Consider the following 20,465-nt stretch of genomic DNA (forward strand, 5'->3'; position numbering starts at 1 on the left):
ATACAAATTCCTTCATACATGTGACTTTACGTAACAGTTTACACAAGTATTATGTGGTTAAACAGTTCAATCAATAGCGTCAGCAATGACGAATATGTGCAGGCAAGAGTCTCATAACTTTTCACAAACAGTAATACACAAAAAAATCAGTTTATACAAATATTCACATAAACGCTTTCCATAGCTCAAGAATAATCAGTTGACAGTTCCAGCAGTAGCACCCAGCAATGGTCAACAGGTGCAAAAACCAACAAGTGACATTTTTTCAGTAGAAACAGTCCATCAGTGGCACCCAGTAATCTTGAATAGGTGCAGACACCAACAAGTAACACCATTTCAGTATAAGCAGTTCCATTAGTGGCACCAGCAATGTTGAGCAGGTGCACACAACAACAGGTGACATCTTTTCAGTAGAAGCAGTCCATCAGTGGCACCCAGTAATGTTGAATAGGTGCAGACATCAACAAGTAACACCATTTCGGTATAAGCAGTTCCATTAGTGGCACCAGTAATGTTGAACAGGTGCAGATATCAACAGGTGACATCTTTTCAGTAGAAGCAGTCCATCAGTGGCACCCAGCAATGTTGAGCAGGTGCAGACAGCAACAAGTGACATCATTTCAGTAGAAGCAGTCCACCAGTGGCACCCAGCAATGTTGAGCAGGTGCAGACACCAACAAGTGACTTCATTTCAGTATAAGCAGTTCCATCAGTGGCACCCAGTAATGTTGAATAGGTGCAGACACCAACAAGTAACACCATTTCAGTATAAGCAGTTCCATTAGTGGCACCAGCAATGTTGAACAGGTGCAGACTGCAGTCCATAATATTCACTTTCACTAATCACACTGTTCATCAGCTGAAATTAAACATGACTAAATGTCACACATCATGTTGAAAAGTGCAGCACCATCACTAATCAGACAGTTCAGGCATGAACAATAGTTTGAATACACACACAATGCTTTTACACTAAACATACAAATCATAACAAACACACAAATGATAGCAGATAATTGTCCTATTAACTATTACAATACACAAATACCAGTAAACCTATAATATTTATGGGTGTCAGTGCAAGCCACAACAAACAAGTAAAATAATATTTAGGAGATAGGTTGGGATCACTTCTCTGAGATTATAAAAGGAAAACACACAAAACACACTCACTCATCTTTCATCCACATTAGTGCTACTGTGTAATTGAATAGTGTTAACTGTGTAAATGCAATTCTGTCAAAATTTTATGTTCATCATGTGTATCAAGTAGTAGTGGCAGCAATGTATAACAGTCAATAATAGTTAGTCAACGTCATAGTCATCATGTCAAGACCAATGTTTGCCAAGCCAGATCAAATTGTACGGTTGCTGAACAACTGTCAGTGAGCCAAAATATGCAAATGCTTCTTCTCTCAAAAAAAAAAAAATAAGTATATACTGCTTAGTGATTTAACAAAGTGTGTGGTAGACAATCTTCTTTCTACTTGAGTGTTCTAGTCTGCCAACTTCATCCTCCTTGTTCCATATCGACCAACAAAAAAAAAATATGCTCCTCACTTACTTCACCTCTTATCCACCAAAACTCCAATAATCATCAGCATCACATAATCTCAATACTTCAATAATACCTCTTCAATACGTCGATCATCAATATCATTTACCTTACCTCTTGTCCACGAAAACTCCAATAATCATCAACTTCACATAATCTCAATACCCCAATCATACCTCTTCAATACGTCGATATATATAACCTCATTGCCAATATCATTTCACTTCCATAACAACTCTTTCCTCTAGCCAGTCTCCTCGAACAAGTGCAGACAAAATCCTAATGCAAACCTCAATTCATCATCTCATACAATCCGAAGACACAATGTCAACACACAACCTCTCGTGTAATCCATCTGATCCAAATCTGCTACTCATTATAAATTATAAGATACATTTTGTTTACCTTGTCCATCATTAAATAAAAGAAATGCGTACATGATCTCTAACAGACTTAGTTCGAATAACTCTCAGTAATTAATTACGATTATGGAGTGTGAATGATCATAATATTTCACAGTGTGTACACCACTTCAAGAATCATGGCAGAAGCAAACATGTGGAGTATTTCTTGTGTCAAGTGTCACTTCCTATTTCAATTATTCACGAAAAATGCAGTGTAATAACTGTCGATGGTCTAAACCTAGTGTTGGTATGTCATGTCGTTATCTTCCTTCCTATTAGCATAAATTTATACAGCTTCCATAAAACCTCCAGCTCATGTGACTTCTATGAAGTTTCTCGTACTAATGTCGTTCGTCGAATTATAGCAGTTCATTTTCTTATCTTAAAAATATAAAGCACTGAGCGTAAGCAAAACATGCAATAGCGAGTAAATATACCAGTAGAGAACAGAATGTCAACAAGTGGATGCAACACAATCCCTATAACGAGGCTCTGCCAAGCGAACAATCTATAATTAATACCATAGTGTGACCTAAACTCCATGTTCGCACACAGTATATCAGCATTTCTATACACCAAATTAAAGAGTACTTATGACAACAAAAGGAAATGTGTTAATATGCAATCCATACGCAAAGCAGCAAATATGTATCTTACATAATAAACAGGTCATTATCATCATATCAGCATAAGCAAATAAATGTTCATACGTAATCTTAATAAGTAAACATGAAGGCGCAAGCAGATAAATCACAAAATATAACTTACGTACATAACCACAGTCAGCACAATTAATCAGTTGACAATTACAATTTAAATAAATAAGCACAGCAGGCACATAATAAAAAAAAATATGACATCAGTGAAAAGGCATAGCAGCCAAGCGATGCATAATATACATAAGTAATAACACTGTTCATTAACCAATAATTGTCAAAATCAGTAAATGTACACAAGCACGTCGCTTCACAAGTAAATTCATAGAACATGAAATTAGCACAAAGTATGAATCACGTAATCGCGAGCAGCAAATTACGTCTAAAATACGTACCTAAGTGGAATTATGTTACCTGAAAAATAAACTCAATTAATAGTTACCCTTTTTTAGTTTATTACTTTTTTTTTGAAATTACATTCTTCCTGAAATTTCTCCATAGTAAGTCGTCTTAACGTTGGACATGCACAGAATTTACCTGAAGGTCTTAAATATTTTACATAACCGTATCCTGAAAAATACTGAACGTTAATAACATAATTCATCAAGTCACTATAGCTTTATACTGAATTTAATCCGAGAAATTAGACTGTGTATTTGTTTACGTCTGTCAGTGCATTCGCACTGAGCGCTCGATCAGCTGCAGACGCGTGACGTAGAAAGTGATTGTTTGCGGTCAACGACTGCCTTGTGCGGCGCGCAGACTTCACTGTTGCTTTGAGTACGCGCCGCCGCCAGAACACGGCGCGGTATCCTTGTATTCTCTGCATCTTTACATGTAGCTGTTAGTTTCTCTAAAGTATGTCATTCCACGCAATATTTCGTAGGGCCAGGTTGACAACTTCAGAATGCCGCAGTTTCCGTGAAGGCGGAAAAGGAACGATTTCAGAAATGCGATTTGTTGGTACTTTATTTTTTAATATCAGTATAGGCGGTAAAGAAGTTGAGTCATTAAGAAGTTCATTCAGAATGTTTTGAAAATAATGAAGATACTGATCCCAAGTTCTGTGATTCTGATGACAATAAAGACGGCACAATTTATTGATTTCCTTCATCCATCTCTCTGAAGCATTAGATTGAGGGTGAAAAAGTGAAATGAAAATTGGTTTAATCTTACGACGCCGTAGAGTACGAAGCCAAATTTTAGAGCGAAACTGTGATCCATTATCTGATATTACCTTATCAACATGACCAACTTCTTTAAGAAAATGTTTGATGAAAGCATTAGATACTGAACGAGCTGTTGCTTTGCGTAAAGGTGTAAAACACACATATTTTGATGTCAATTCCACTGCTACGAAAATGTACTCAAAACCATTAGTAGAACGAACCACTGGCCCGAACAAATCGACTGCAGCCATGTCCTTTAATTTCGCTGGAATGATAGGAAACAACGGTGCTCTGTGAGAAACAGTTGGCGGCTTAGCCTTTTGACATAATTTGCATTTGGCAAGAACAGATCGAATGCGTTTTTCCATATTACTGAAGTAGCAATTTTCTCGTAATTTATGAAAGCATTTTCTGGGACCAAAATGTGCATAACTGAAATGTGTAAACGAGGTGTGGCCAAATCATCCAATCTAACAAAGCGTCTAAGAAAATTACAGACACCAAGGAAACTACGAACAGCACGTTTTGTGGAAGAAACAGCATAATTACAAATAGCGTCTAGTTTCTCTGGATCAGGAAGAATACCGTCTGTAGAAATAATGTGACCGAGAAATTTCACCTGAGAACGACCAAATTCAGATTTTTCCAAGTTCACTGTAATGCCAACTCTTGCAAAAATACGTAATAATGAATCCAAAATTTTGTTGTGCTCACTCCAAGAACGTTTAGCAATAAGAATATCGTCAACATATGAAGTAATATTGTCACGAAGATAAACAGGTAAAATTTCATTTAAGCTACGAATGAATGCTGCTGAAGATACAGTAAGTCCAAATGGTAATTTCCAAAGTCACTTTTGGGTAAAACAGTAAAATCCGGTTATTCTTTACCTACTGTCTAGATAGATGGATAGTAGAAGAGTTGTTTTTATAGATGCAAAGAATAGTGAAAGAGTAGGCAGCGGTGCAGAAAACTAATAGGGAAATAGCACCACTACAGCTCGGGGCCCTGTGAACGCTACGGCACATATTCACTTAGTATAGTGAATCCCCTGAGGACTTGAATAGCTGCACATAATTTCCAGTTTGTGACACTGTGGCACATCTGGCGGAAGTGCGTACGTAAATTGATCTAACCATGAACATGGATGTATCTCATTCTTAGAATTACGAAAGATCTTAAATTTCCGAACAGTCAAAAAGTGTTTATAGTCAAAGTTTTCGCCTCGTGGCGACAAAGACCTACCGCGTCTGTCCCAGTCCCAATGTTGATTATTGTCAAGTTCGCGCGCCTGGCGCTCTCTTGTTGCATCACGTAAATGAAACAAATTATTTTCTTCAAACCCTTCTGCTAAACTAACACTTGTCAATTTAGCTGAGATCTCCTCAACTCTTTCCGATGAGTCACTTAATTGTTCTTTCTGTTTATTTACGTCTTCTGTAAGTGTCGCAACTCGGGTTTCGGTATTGTCACATTTAGTAGTTAACTGTTCACACTGTTGCGTTAAGTCATTTGGTACGGATTCCTCGATTCTCTCAAATATTTCTTCCTTATCGTGTGCACGTTGTAAATTTAACTCAGAAAATTTTTGTACTATCACGCGATCTTTTTCTTCCCGTTCTCTGTCCTGTTCCTCTTGTCTGATTTCTGTTGAAATTAAGCTATTATTGTGACCATTCAAAATCGGTTGTACTTCTCTAATTTCTTTCTTTGATTCATCTTTCGTGATTTTGAAACATGTCCCTGTTCGTGAGCCTAACTGTGTTTCCATTGTCTCCATCTCGGTTTTAATTTCAGATCGTAACTGTGATCCCACTGTTTTTAATTCGGTTTTAATTGTTTCTATTTTTGAGCATATCCGTGTTGTCATAATTTCACTCTTCTTCCTATCTCTGTTTTTAATTCAGATCCCAAATTTAATATTATACTCATCAACTGCTCCATAGTAACTGGTTCGAAACTCTTTTCGCCCCTAACATTTCCCGCAAAACCAGTTTCATTCGTCATAGCTGTAAAGCTATCTGTGTTCGATACTATTCCAGAATTTTCTATCGTTAATCTCGTATTCTGTGAATTTTCTGATTGAGAAAAATTTTGAAATGGTTCCGGACTGTCTTCCCGACTTATTAAATTGTTTTCAACTTCATTATTCATCATACTGTTATCCTGTGTTGGCGAGTTCGCCATGTTAACAATTTCGTCATTCTCACTATCCATGATTTTCGCCTTTTTCATTGATCGCGTAATCATTTACAAAACATACAAAACTCGTCACTGTATGAAAATTACACACAATGCCTCCTTATTTCCAACAATACCATTCACACGAAATGCTTCCCTCAACCACGATTAATCGAACAATTGAAATCTTCCTAACTGCACAACATTGTCAAACCCGTATACAAGATAACAAAATTAAATTCTGCAGAAAAAGATACCATTAGAAGAATGACAGTTACCAAATCTACACATGCAATATAGGCTACAATTACTAAACTACAAATTACTACAACAATACTGCTGTCTACTATTTCTAAAATCAGAAGATTCCAGGTTCGAATCCTGGCAGGGTCGCCACGTGCATGGGGGCTTAATTATAAAATAAAATGCAAATAATTTTTAATTTTTTGTTTTAGTAGCTGTCTGTTCGACTCGCTACTATCACATCTCAACAAGAACTTTTCAGTATCACATCTCAGCAAGCACTGCCTACTAGCTCATCTCAACAAACACTCCTCACTACGACATCTCAGCACTGACTACCACGAGTTCTCCCAAAGCACTGCCCACTACGAGTTCTCAATAATCACTGCCAGTGGAGGCGGCGGAACAATACTCTCTAGCGCGATCTCTGGCGCTGTGGCTTAGTGTAGCCACCTTTCACAGTGTCCCTAATTTGCTGGGAAGTGGCGGTGCGGTCCCCTACGGCACTGCGTAGGATCCTACGGTCTTGGCGTGCATCCGTGCGTCGCTGCGGTCCGGTCCCAGGTCGACGGGCACGTGCACCTTCCGCCGACCACTGGCGACAACATCGATGTACTGTGGAGACCTCACGCCCCACGTGTTGAGCAATTCGGCGGTACGTCCACCCGGCCTCCCGCATGCCCACTATACACCCTCGCTCAAAGTCCGTCAACTGCACATACGGTTCACGTCCACGCTGTCGCGGCATGCTACCAGTGTTAAAGACTGCGATGGAGCTCCGTATGCCACGGCAAACTGGCTGACACTGACGGCGGCGGTGCACAAATGCTGCGCAGCTAGCGCCATTCGACGGCCAACACCGCGGTTCCTGGTGTGTCCGCTGTGCCGTGCGTGTGATCATTGCTTGTACAGCCCTCTCGCAGTGTCCGGAGAAAGTATGGTGGGTCTGACACACCGGTGTCAATGTGTTCTTTTTTCCATTTCCAGGAGTGTATGTTGGTAACGCGACCACTTTACAAATAATTTACTACGCGTGATCCAGTACAGCACTTGGTCTACAATTCCATTCATTAATAACCAGGGAAAAAATGAACTTAATTAGTTTTCACAAACGCTGTTGTTTACAGTATGACCTCTTCCAATTCGTGTGCGCGGCGTCTCCTTAGAGCACCACAGTCACGCCTGCTGAAGGTGAAGGTGCCCTTCCTCGAAGCCGTTGCGTTGTTGTGGCGAAAAGGGTATGCGATCGAGGAGACGTTGTGGAGGGCACTCCCAATAAAGGCGATGAGCAGCTCTTCTATTACCGTGAGCTTCGCCATTCAGAAAGATCGTGCAGGTGGATTCTGCAATCGCGTTCTCAAGCATGTTCTAATCTTAACGTATAAATAAAAAAATATATAAAATAATGATGTGTAATCTTCCCGAACAGAAAATAAAAATAATCGAGTTGAGGTAATTAAATTCTGACGTATGAAAACTGATAAATCTTAACTCATGAAAAACTGATAAATTTTGACGTAAGCAGCACTACGCCGTGGCCCTGTGAAATCAATCTGAATCTGTACGTGAGAAATAAACTGAAAAATTCTTACCTCGTGGTGGTGTCGCCGGATAACGCTGTCTATATATATGCTCATAAATGGCACACCTTAGTGCAATGTTGGCCTATCTACTAAAACTGGATAACATTTGTCTGAGATCTGATTCATTAGAAAACTGACTTTATTCAGTGACACAGCTGCACAGCTGGTCGTCCGATTACTAAAGAGCACATGACTATGATCTGACAAATATCCTGGAATATTTTAATTTAGATAAACGACTGGATCGGGACTGGCAATGACTTAAGGGGAAATTATACTTTTATAGTTGACTGGTAAAAACAATTATATTCTGAAATTTTTTTTCGTTATTGATAAAGGTCTACAATCCATTACACGGGAAAATTGAATATATACTACAAATCTGGGTCAACTGGTGCCGACGAATAACAAAAGAAAAGATTGAAACAAATTCATATTAACATCTCAGACAAGTGACTTAACTAAGCGCATGCCAATAAAAAATAATAAAATTTACCCTACAATAGATGGTTGACTTAATTACACTGTTGATTTTTCATTATATTATGGATTATTCATTTGTTCATCATCATCTCATTCCATGGTATCACTTAGCTCTGCGGCTAATCACAGTTATTATTCAGTTCCTTATAATAAAATTTTACAAATTCTGTAGTGCGACTTTAAAAACTACTAAATGTAAACTGCGCTGTACCAGCGACAGACTACAACTGCACTGTAGCAGAGAGCGATTGCAACTACCGCAGAGACTGCTCTGACCTGCGACTCTCTTGCAGCTCTGTTTTAACAGGGACAATAATATTTTATGTCTCAGGCAGCGCCTGTGAATTGTCGTTCTAGCAAGTGAGCAATACATCGAGATTATATTTGCTCCAGCAGGGTGGTGAACCCCTTAGAATATTACTCTAGCAATCACAGGTATATGACAAACTCGAACCAGAACAGAGAAGTAGGATAGAGTCAAATGACATCAGCCAAAGAGCACCCACCACCGTGACTAACCTGTTGCATACCTACGTAGCAAACATGTCTTAAATCTACTGCAGCACGGAAGCTCCGTGTTTCCGGCGATGGGTCCCAATTCAAAATATTGTCTACTCAGTTCCGTCTACAAGCCCTAGAAGTTTCTAACGGGAATTTCCGAACACCCTGTATATTGTCTGATACAGCATGAATTTATACATATGCCTTAGGATAAAAATGTCCCACTTGGAAAATGGCTGGGGAATGAAATGCAATCGTGCACTTTGTAAATAAGGTAATTTTATTGTATGAGCTTTCGAATGTGAACCGATATTTCGCCTGACAACCATACAGGTGTGTCGCTTGCAAGATTTTTAAATCACTTTTCACAATACTGTGGAGTAAATGCGCATGCCTCATAGATGACACTGTTTGTGAGAAGACCTTTGATCGTGGGTAAAATTTTATGCGTCAAAAAGTCAGACAACGGATGTAGCAAATCTACAGTGCTTACGAAGAATGTGATTGATGAACGAATGAATGTCGTTCATATGATGTGAAATGTGATGTTCTCCATAAAGAAACTAAAGGGAAAAAACCAGCATTACTTGAAATTCTGGTCATTAATAAACAACAATCAAAGAAACCTAATCTGGCCCTTAATGACCAAACACAGTTCTATGGCTCATCTTTAGTAAAGTGGCAGTCAGTTATTATTCCTCTCACCACTCGTTAATGAGCTTGTTATAACTGTTCCGCACCCACATTCCATAGACATCTTTCCTCCCCTCCCTTTTTCCGGTCTGTTCATCACACTTACTATGTCCATATGATACAGTAGCCTGGGCCATAACTCACCTGTAAAAAATGTCTGTTTATACACTCAAATACTTTTAATATTTGAATATACTGTATTATTTATACATTCAGTGTCTCTTTAGGTATTACATGATGCACGGCTGGCCGTGGGGTATGATGGGAAATAGTACGCGCATGGTATGTTTTGTTTAGAGACGAAGCCCGCTTTCATTTAGATGGGTTCGTGGAGAAGCAAAATTGGCGCATTTGTAGGACTGAGAATCCGAATTTCGCGATTAGGAAGTCTCTTCACCCTCAACGGGTGACTATATGGTGTGCAATGTCCAGTCACGGAATAATCGGTGCGACATTCTTTAATGGCTCGGTGTCTACCGGATAGTACGTGAAGGTTTTGGAAGATAATTTCATCCTCATCATCCACAGTGACCCTGATTTCGACCAGACGTGGTTCATGCAAGACGGAGCTCGAAGCAGGAGAGTATTTAATGTGCAGGAGGAGCACTCTGCGGACCGCATTCTGGCTCTGTGGTACGCAGAGGCCACTGGAATGGGCCTCGATTGTCCTCCATATTCACTGGATCTGAACACATGCGACTCCCTTTAGTGGGGCTGTACGAGGTGCATTCAAGTTCTAAGGCCTCCGATTTTTTTTCTCCGGACTGGAAAGAGATAGAAACATGCGCATTGTTTTAAAATGAGGCCGCGTTCATTGTCAATACGTCCCAGAGATGGCAGCACCGTACGGCAGATGGAATTTTACCGCCAGCGGCGAGAATAACTGTTTTAAATACTTAAAATGGCGACATTTTCCTTACTTGAACAGCGTGCAATCCTTCGTTTTCTGAATTTGCGTGGTGTGAAACCAATTGAAATTCATCTTCAGTTGAAGGAGACATGTGGTGATGGAGTTATGGCTGTGTCGAAAGTGCGTTCGTGGGTGCGACAGTTTAATGAAGGCAGAACATCATGTGACAACAAACCGAAACAACCTCAGGCTCACACAAGCCGGTCTGACGACATGATCGAGAAAGTGGAGAGAATTGTTTTGGGGGATCGCCGAATGACTGTTGAACAGATCGCCTCCAGAGTTGGCATTTCTGTGGGTTCTGTGCACACAATCCTGCATGACGACCTGAAAATGCGAAAAGTGTCATCCAGGTGGGTGCCACGAATGCTGACGGACGACCACATGGCTGCCCGTGTGGCATGTTGCCGAGCAATGTTGACGCGCAACGACAGCATGAATGGGACTTTCTTTACGTCGGTTGTGACAATGGATGAGACGTGGATGCCATTTTTCAATCCAGAAACAAAGCGCCAGTCAGCTCAATGGAAGCACACAGATTCACCGCCACCAAAAAATTTCGGGTAACCGCCAGTGCTAAAAAAAATGATGGTGTCCATGTTCTGGGACAGCGAGGGCGTAATCCTTACCTATTGCGTTCCAAAGGGCACTACGGTAACAGGTGCATCCTACGAAAATGTTTTGAAGAACAAATTCCTTCCTGCACTGCAACAAAAACGTCCGGGAAGGGCTGCGCATGTGCTGTTTCACCGAGACAACGCACCCGCACGTCGAGCTAACGTTACGCAACAGTTTCTTCGTGATAACAACTTTGAAGTGATTCCTCACGCTCCCTACTCACCTGACCTGGCTCCTAGCGACTTTTGGCTTTTTCCAACAATGAAAGACACTCTCCATGGCCGCACATTCACCAGCAGTACTGCTATTGCCTTAACGATTTTCCAGTGGTCAAAACAGACTCCTAAAGAAGCCTTCGCCGCTGCCATGGAATCATGGCGTCAGCCTTGTGAAAAATGTGTACGTCTGCAGGGCGATTACGTCGAGAAGTAACGCCAGTTTCATCGATTTCGGGTGAGTAGTTAATTAGAAAAAAAAAATCGGAGGCCTTAGAACTTGAATGCACCTCGTATTAAAGACACGGTGTACGGCAATATCCCCAAAACCATTACTCAGCTGAAACCAGCCTTTCAGGTCGTTATCGACGCACCTATGTTCCGAGCCGCGCGGTATTAGCCGAGCGGTCTTAGGCGCTGCAGTCATGGACTGTGCGGTTGGTCCCGGCGGAGGTTCGAGTCCTCCCTCCGGCATGGGTGTGTGTGTTTGTCCTTAGGATAATTTAGGTTAAGTAGTGTGTAAGCTTAGGGACTGATGACTTTAGCAGTTAAGTCCCATAAGCTTTCACACACATTTGAACATTTTTATGTTCCGACTCTTCAACGGGTCATACAGAATTTCGCTATTCGTCTGCGCCACATCATCGCCAATGATGGCAGCCATACCGAACATGTCATACTCTACATCCGAATAGCTGTAATGAAGTGTGTGCAAGCCGTAGTTTGTAAGTAATTTAACTTTTTTTCACATAGTTCAATAACTGTCAACATTTTTATCTTCCTTCCTGTTTGAAAGAAACAACATCAGAAAAAGAATGCTATCGAAAGGTCCATATGACTCAGATGTGCAGATGGTGCAGGGAATGTCATTTGAATCCCAATGTAGACAAGTGTAATGTGCTGCGAATACATAGAAAGATAGATCCCTTATCATTTAGCTACAAAATAGCAGGTCACCAACTGGAAGCAGTTAATTCCATAAATTATCTGGGAGTACGCATTAGGAGTGATTTAAAATGGAATGATCATATAAAGTTGATCGTCGGTAAAGCAGATGCCAGACTGAGATTCATTGGAAGAATCCTAAGGAAATGCAATCCGAAAACAAAGGAAGTAGGTTACAGTACGCTTTTTCGCCCACTGCTTCAATACTGCTCAGCAGTGTGGGATCCGTACCAGATAGGGTTGATAGAAGAGATAGAGAAGATCCAACGGAGAGCAGCGCGCTTCGTTACAGGATCATTTAGTAATCGCGAAAGCGTTACGGAGATGATAGATAAACACCAGTGGAAGACTCTGCAGGAGAGACGCTCAGTAACTCGGTACGGGCTTTTGTTAAAGTTTCGAGAACATACCTTCACCGAAGAGTCAAGTAGTATATTGCTCCCTCCAACGTATATCTCGCGAAGAGACCATGAGGATAAAATCAGAGAGATTAGAGCCCACACAGAAGCATACAGACAATCCTTCTTTCCACGAACAATACGAGACTGGAATAGAAGGGAGAACCGATAGAGGTACTCAGGGTACCCTCCGCCACACACCGTCAGGTGGCTTGCGGAGTATGGATGTAGATGTAGATGTAGATGTACTGTCACCTCCTAGTGAACAGATGTCACAGCCGACCGGAGTGGCCGAGCGGTTCTAGGCGCTTCAGTCTGGAACCGCGCGACCGCTACGGTCGCAGGCTGGAATGCTGAATCAGGCATGGATGTGTGTGATGTCCTTAGGCTGGTTAGGTTTAAGTAGTTCTACGTTCTAGGGGACTGATGACCTCAGATGTTAAGTCCGTTTGTGCTCAGAGCCATTTGAACCATTTTTTGAACAGATGCCACACAGGTGTAGATTCGTTTCACTGTTGATTCGTAATTTTATAAGGAAAAGGCGCTACGGAGACGACTGGGAGACTGTGGTTTTGTGGTCCGCAGTGAACCTGGCGACGCTGGCGAACGGCTACTGCCTGGGCTGGCCGGCGGTGGCGCTGCCCGTGCTGGAGAGCAACGGCACGGCGCTGCGGCCCAGCCCGCTGGAGTCGCCGCTGACCAAGGACGAGGCCTCGTGGGTGGCGGCGGCCATGATCCTGGCCAGCTCCTTCACGCCGCCGCTGTACAGCGCGGTGAGCGCGCGCTGGGGCCGCAAGGTAGGGGCGCCGGCTAGCGCTCAAAGCACCGGTTTCCGGTTATATCGGTTTTTCCTTGCTACTTCAACCACACTATTAATACCACTCAAAATAACCGGTTTCTGAAATAACCTGTTTTGAGATTTCGATTCCTATTAATTCCTGGATTAAAGGTAAAAGTTAGCCCGTCCGGTTGGCCGTGCGGTCTAAAGCCGTCGGCACACGGACCGTGCTGTCAAATGTTAACGTTGAGCGTGTCAAGTTCAACGTGCTGCTGAACGCTCAGGAACGTGTTGCCCGGCAGCCTCGTCCAGCGGCTAAGTCCCGTTCAAGGTCACCCGCCTAGCGTGCAACCAAGAACTGCACGGCCATCATAACAAAAAGTGAATACATTTTTTTAATAAAAAGGGAGGGAGATAAGGAAAAGAGATAAGGAAAGGACAGAACACATTTTATTGTCTATAATAAATCATACAATCACCGTTGATATTGACTTTGCTGGGCAGTTTAATAAACAGCAATTGATTGGAGGTCCATCTGAACTTTACTTGTGATGTACAAGCAGTGTCTGGAGGTAGTACCTGGCTGACACTTGCTGTTGTATGGGGCAATCAAGCAGATTATGGTGGCCTTGAAGCATTTCCAGATGCTAACATTTTGGCTTGGAAAACATGGAGTATTGCTGAGACTACAGGACTCTTGGCTAAACAGCCTTATGGTACTCTTGTTCCAAGCATGCCATTTGTTTTGACTACGAGAAGGAAGAAGAAATTAAATGCTGATGAGTACCTCTTCTTATGGGCTAAAGTTGGCAATGGTAATTGTAAAATAAAGATCAACGGTGATTGTATTATTAATTATAGACAATAAAATGTGTTCTGTCCTTTCCTTATCTCTTTTCCTTATCTCCCTCCCTTTTTATTAAAAAAATGTATTCACTTTTTGTTTTGGTGGCCGTGCCGTTCTTGGTTGCACGCTAGGCGGGTGACCTTGAACGGGACTTAGCCGCTGGACGAGGCTGCCGGGCACCACGGGCCCTAGTATTACTAGGCCCGTGTTGCACTATAATTCACATCCGGTCGCGGCACTTGTGCATACGGTACGTGGGCCCCAACGTGGTATACGCGATCGCAACGCGCTCCCGCGGCAGTTGAGGGATGTTTATACTTCGTAAATCACGGGCGCGCGTAAAATTCCCACGTTAACTCTATTAAAACGCACATTTCCTCCATCGTCCACGAAAAGGAAAGCACCATGTCCAACCAATAAGGACACAGACGTATAAAAGTTCCATTACAAACAGTGCGGTACAAATTTGGAATACTTCTCCACGATCAGCCTTACTTGATCACTGTTCCTACCCAGTAGCAGAATCTTTGCAACATGTGAATTACGAAGCGTAAAAGAAAAAGGAGCACAGCTGTCCTGTAGATTAATCCAATCGAACAAAGTCACCCCTCAAAAAAAGGTGAATTTATATTTACATAACATCAAATATTATGCCATATACTTCTATTAAACTAATAATAGAGTATCAGAATCTAATAAAAACGCGAATGTTACGAAAAAAATTGGGAAGTGTTAAGACGCGAACCACCGCCCCCAACAAAAACTCATTGTTCTTTTTTTTCGATATTGTTCGTTGTGTTTGGTCTGAGCGGACGTCACAAGACATCCGTCCAAGTTGATCGCTGATGCCTTGACTCAGTTTTTTTTTTATTACAGAGAGCACGCAGCCCTCTGACCGAACACGCTGAGCTACCGTGCCGGCATCCTACCAACTGATTTTCCAGTGATTCTCAATGTGCTGGTGCTCAGAAACAGCATATATACATAAAGGCTTGAAATGAATGCCAATATGGCGCCTCTCAACTCTGTACTGAAGGGAGACGGCGTGCGTATGACGTATGTGGTCAACGCTCGGACGCACGCTCAGAATATCTGACATGCCAGATATTGCTCTGCACGTTCGGAAAGACTCCCGAACGTGCTATTCCACGCTATGACGTCAGAAACTCGACACGCTCAACGCTCAACGTTCGGATGCACGGTCCGTGTGCCGACGGCTTAACGCACGGCTTTCCGGGCGGAAAGGAGCGCCTGGTCCCCGGCACGAATCCGCCCGGCGGATTTGTGTCGAGGTCCTGTGAACCGGCCAGTCTGTGGATGGTTTTTAGGCGGTTTTCCATCTGCCTCGGCGAAGGCGGGCTGGTTCCCCTTATTCCGTCTCAGTTACACTATGTCGGCGATTGCTGCGCAAACAAGTTCTCCACTTACGCGTACACCACCATTACTCTACCACGCAAACATAGGGGTTACACTCGTCTGGTGTGAGACGTTCCCTTTGGGGGGAGGGGGGAGGGGTCCACCGGGGGCCGAACCGCACAATAACCCTGGGTGGGGTGTGGGGTGGCGGGGGGGGGGGGGTGATGTGGACTGGGTAGTCGTCGTAGGGTTGTGGACCACTGCGGCTGCGGCGGGGACGGAGCCTCTCCGTTGTTTCTAGGTCCCCGGTTAACGTACAATACAATACAATACAAAGGTAAAAGCTGAACAAAGATCGAAAAATCTGTTACTATTGGTTATCAGTCTTGATCTGACTGCAATCCAATTAAAAATTTTTTACTACGGACTCGTTTCTCTTTTATTTATAAAGCATCTTCCGTGGTTATTCTGTAAATTGGATACATACGTTTGTACATTTTTGATTGTATTAGTTTAAAAACAGCGATTTCTTTTTAAAGTTGGTCTGCAAGTTACTTACCGTGTTTCTTTACATACTTTGCTCCCTCCCTCCTTGCTGGCAGCGGTTGGTGTCGAAAGGCTTCATTTCACATCTGCGTTTGGCAGTTTTTGGCATTCTGCAGTATTTCCTGCACTGCACTATTTACAATTCACTTTCTTAAATGTTTCTCATTCTGAACTGCCACAGTCTTTATGTCTGCTCGTTTGTTTTCGTTCACGTTGTGAGTGTTCCCAAACTGTGAAACGACTGTTTTTCTCTGTTTGTCCGTGTGTGTGTGTGAGTGAGAGAGAGAGAGAGAGAGAGAGAGCTAGCAGGCCGAAGTGGCCGTGCGGTTAAAGGCGCTGCAGTCTGGAACCGCAGGACTGCTACGGTCGCAGGTTCGAATCCTGCCTCGGGCATGGATGTTTGTGATGTCCTTAGGTTAGTTAGGTTTAACTAGTTCTAAGTTCTAGGGGACTAATGACCTCAGCAGTTGAGTCCCATAGTGCTCAGAGCCATTTGAACCATTTTTGAGAGAGAGCTGTTGAAATTGTCTTATATGTATGTAGAGACGGGAGAGGAATGGGGGGGGGTGAGTTGATTTCCTTTTTGCAAGGGGGGGGGGAGACAGGGATTACCCGCCGGGGTAGCTGAGAGCGCTACGCGCTGCTTCCTGGACTCGGATAGGCGCGCCGGCCCCAGATCGCATCTGCCCGGCGGACTAACGACGAGCGCCGATGTGCCGGCCAGCCTGGATGTGGTTATTAGGCGGTTTTCCACATCCCGCTAGGTGAATACCGGGCTGGTTCCCATAATCCGCCTCTGTTACACCGCTCGCAGACATCTGAACACATTCGCACTATTCCGTGGATTACACTCGACGAAGACAGTTGGGGTACACAAATTCGGTCCTGGGGGGTATGGGGTGTCGGCAGGAAGGGCATCTGGCCACCCCTTAAAGATTAACATGCCAAATCCGATTAATGATGGCTGACCCTGCGTAACTGCGGGACAAAACTCAAGCGATAGATAGAATAGGGGGGAGACAAGAATTATAGGACAATCTGGGAGGAGATGGTAGTGGTAAATGAAGCCTTTGGTTATATGTGTATATTTAATGTTATACTAAGGGGTAAATCAGTTTAAAGAGTGTGTGGTTTTCCAAGTTGGTCTGATCGTTTATGAGTTGTTTCTTTTCTGTTATTGGATGTGGTAGTTTCCTTGTAAGGTGAGGGCGTGTTTTTTGTTGTTGTTTATGCTTATGATTTCCATGTCTGTGTCTCTGGCTGTAATTTTATTTTGGTGTTGGTGTAAGTGTTCTGCAAAAGTTGAATGATTTGTCCTTTACTTCTATGCTCTTAGATGCTCTTTGTATCTGGTGTCAAGTGTCCTCCTAGTTTGATCTGTGTATCTTCAATCACATGCATTGCCTTTCATTGGTATATTCCTGATTTCTGATGTTGTTGTGGTCTTCAGTCCAGAGAGTGGTTTGGTACAGCTCTCCATGCTACTCTATCCTGTGCAAGCTTCTTCATCTCCCAGTACCTACTGCAACCTACATCCTTCTGAATCTGTTTAGTGTATTCATCTCTTGGTCTCCCTCTACGATTTTTACCCTCCACGCTGCCCTCCAATACTAAATTGGTGATCGCTTGATGCCTCATAATATGTCCTATCAACCGATCCCTTCTTCTAGTCAAGTTGTGCCACAAACTCCTCTTCTCCCCAATTCTGTTCAATACCTCCTCATTAGTTATGTGATCTACCCATCTAATCTTCAGCACTCTTCTGTAGCACAACATTTCGAAACCTTCTATTCTCTTTCTGCCTAAACTATTTATCGTCCACGTTTCACTTCCATACATGGCTACACTCCATACAAATACTTTCAGAAAAGACTTTCTGGCACTTAAATCTATACTCGATGTTAACAAATTTTTCCTCTTCAGAAACTCTTTCCTTGCCATTGTCAGTCTGCATTTTATATCCTCTCCGATCATCATCAGTTATTTTGCTTCTCAAATAGCAAAACTCCTTTACTACTTTAAGCGTCTCATTTCCTAATCTAATACCCTCTGCATCACCCGATGTAATTCTGCTATATTCCATTATCCTCGTTTTACTTTTGTTGATGTTCGTCTTATAGAGATCAGTTTTTCTATTGTTTTTAGGAAGTACTTCTGAACTGAGTTGGTGGTTTCGTGAGCTATTTTTATGCCTTGTTTTATAACAATATCGGATTTTTTATGTGTATATTCGTGGTTATAATGCAGCATTTCCGTGCTGTACTATTTACAAGTCACTTTCTTAAACTGTTTCTCATTCTGCACTGCCTCTCTGGCCACTGCGGAAGGACAAAAACTGTCTCGTGCAGATGTGAAATGTAGCCTTCCGACACCAACCGCTGCTAGCGAGGAGAGAGGGAGCAGAGTATGTAAAGAAACACCGTAAGTAACTTGCAGACCAACTTTATAAAGGAAGTGCTGTTTTTAAACTAAAACAATAGAAAATATACAGACGTATGTATCCAATTTACAGAATAAGCCCGGAAGAAGCTTTATAAATAAAAGCGAAATGTATCTGGTGTAAATCTTTTCAATTTGATTACACTCAGCTCAGGACGGGTAACCTGTAGTAACAGATGTTAACTGCTGCTGCGGAAGGTGGCTACGCAAACAAACGTATTAAAGATTGAAACATTTTGACTCACTCGACTTCAAGGTAAACAGAATCAAAATATTACATTAAAAAGGAAAATAAAAGAAAGTCCTTGAGCCACTCGCTGCCTTTCTCGAAAAGTGATATGTTATTGAATACTACTAAAACATAACCAGTATTCTCCTATTGCTTCTAATTTTTTGAAACTATGCTCAAAGTCATGTTGCAAGCGGGGAGCACATCGCTATTTGGGCGACAATCAGTGCTAAAGGGTGAAAACTGAGGTCACACCATTCTATTTTCCGTGTTAATTCGTCCGTTTTCAGTGACCATAAGCAGATAAAATCATATTATGAAGGCAAGTAGCTATTTTTATTGTATACTACCAATGAGTTTTTGTCATTACTGCCACCATGATTTACTTCCCTTTTTTTAATTTCCTCCGGTGTATTGCAGAATGGCACCAAATCTAATCCGGAAATATTTTTACGAAGTGACATAGCACAGAAGTACAACAGAGACGTAAAACGCTTCATTTTCTTGTGTGTCATTTGGATACACAAATCTTTAATCTTTTATAGAAAATGACTCGTTGTACTTCTTTGCTATGTCACTTCGTAAAAATACTTCCAGATTAGGTTTGGTGCCATTCTGCAATACAACGGATGTCCGGTGACTGCAGCCAGAAACTACCGTACAGATCAGGTGGGGGCTAGTCTTGCACACTGCACCTACGATGGGCGTTTGAAAAGTCCGTGCAAAGTCCGAGAGATAGCACCACCGGCGCGTATCGAGGTCATATTTAGTTAGTAGCATTTTTGGAAAGAGCACACACAAAGTTTCAGCCATATTGGTCTATTTCTTTGTGTTTGCCATTCGTGTGAATCAAGGAATTCGAATGACTGTCAAAAAACGGACGAAAAAGATTTTTGTGTGGTGGTTAAACATTACTTTATGAAAGGCAAAACTCGTCAGAGGACTAAAGAGAAGCTTGAGAAATCTTACGGTGACTCTGCAGCTTCGATTAGAACAGTTTATAAGTGGTTTCAAAATTTTCGGGGTTGCCGTATGGGCACAAGTGATGCTGAACGTTCTGGACGCCCTGTGGAGGTTACGGCTCCAGAAATCATTGATAAAATACATTATATGGTGATGGATGACAGAAAAGATAAGGTGCGTGAGATTGCTAGATCTGTGGGCATCTCAAATGAACGGGTACATAATATTCTGCATAAATATTTGGACATAAGAAAGCTATCTGCAAGATGGGTTCCGCGATTGCTCACGCTTGACCATAAACGGAATCGTGTGAAGTGTTGCTAGGATGGTTTGCACCTGTTCAGGAAGAATCCACAGGACTTTAAGGGTCGTTTTGTCACTGTGGGTGAAACATGGAGACATTACTATACTCCTGAGACCAAACAACAATCTAAACAATGGGTTAGCAAGGGAGAATCTGCACCAAAAAGGCGAAGACCATTCCTTCGGTCGGAAAGGTTATGGCGACTGTCTTTTGGGATTTGCAAGGGATAATCTTCATTGACTATGGAAAGGGGTAAAACTATTATAGGTGCATATTATTCATCGTTATTGGACCGTTCGAAAATCGAGCTGCAAGAAAAAATCCGGCGATTGGACCGCAAAAAAGACCTTTTCCATCACGACAATGCACCAGCACATACCTCAGGATTCCTACTCGTTTCACATCCCCCCTGCTCTCCAGACTTGGCGCCTTCTGACAACTATTTGTTC

The 20,465-nt window shown here is 42.3% G+C and overlaps 2 protein-coding genes across 2 annotated transcripts in view; one reads left to right on the forward strand and one right to left on the reverse strand.

The window, feature by feature from the left end:
• LOC126195717 (uncharacterized) overlaps positions 1-20,465 on the reverse strand; it is a 611,971-nt gene that overhangs the window by 272,592 nt on the left and 318,914 nt on the right. The gene's annotated exons all lie outside the window — the stretch shown is intronic.
• LOC126195718 (facilitated trehalose transporter Tret1-like) overlaps positions 1-20,465 on the forward strand; it is a 105,907-nt gene that overhangs the window by 59,816 nt on the left and 25,626 nt on the right. The window contains exon 2 of the mRNA XM_049934347.1: positions 13,140-13,351. Coding sequence (XP_049790304.1) covers positions 13,140-13,351 — 212 coding nt within the window. The remainder of the gene's footprint in view (positions 1-13,139; positions 13,352-20,465) is intronic.

The sequence above is a fragment of the Schistocerca nitens genome, chromosome 7 (genome assembly GCF_023898315.1).
Source record: "Schistocerca nitens isolate TAMUIC-IGC-003100 chromosome 7, iqSchNite1.1, whole genome shotgun sequence".
Taxonomy (NCBI): domain Eukaryota; kingdom Metazoa; phylum Arthropoda; class Insecta; order Orthoptera; family Acrididae; genus Schistocerca; species Schistocerca nitens.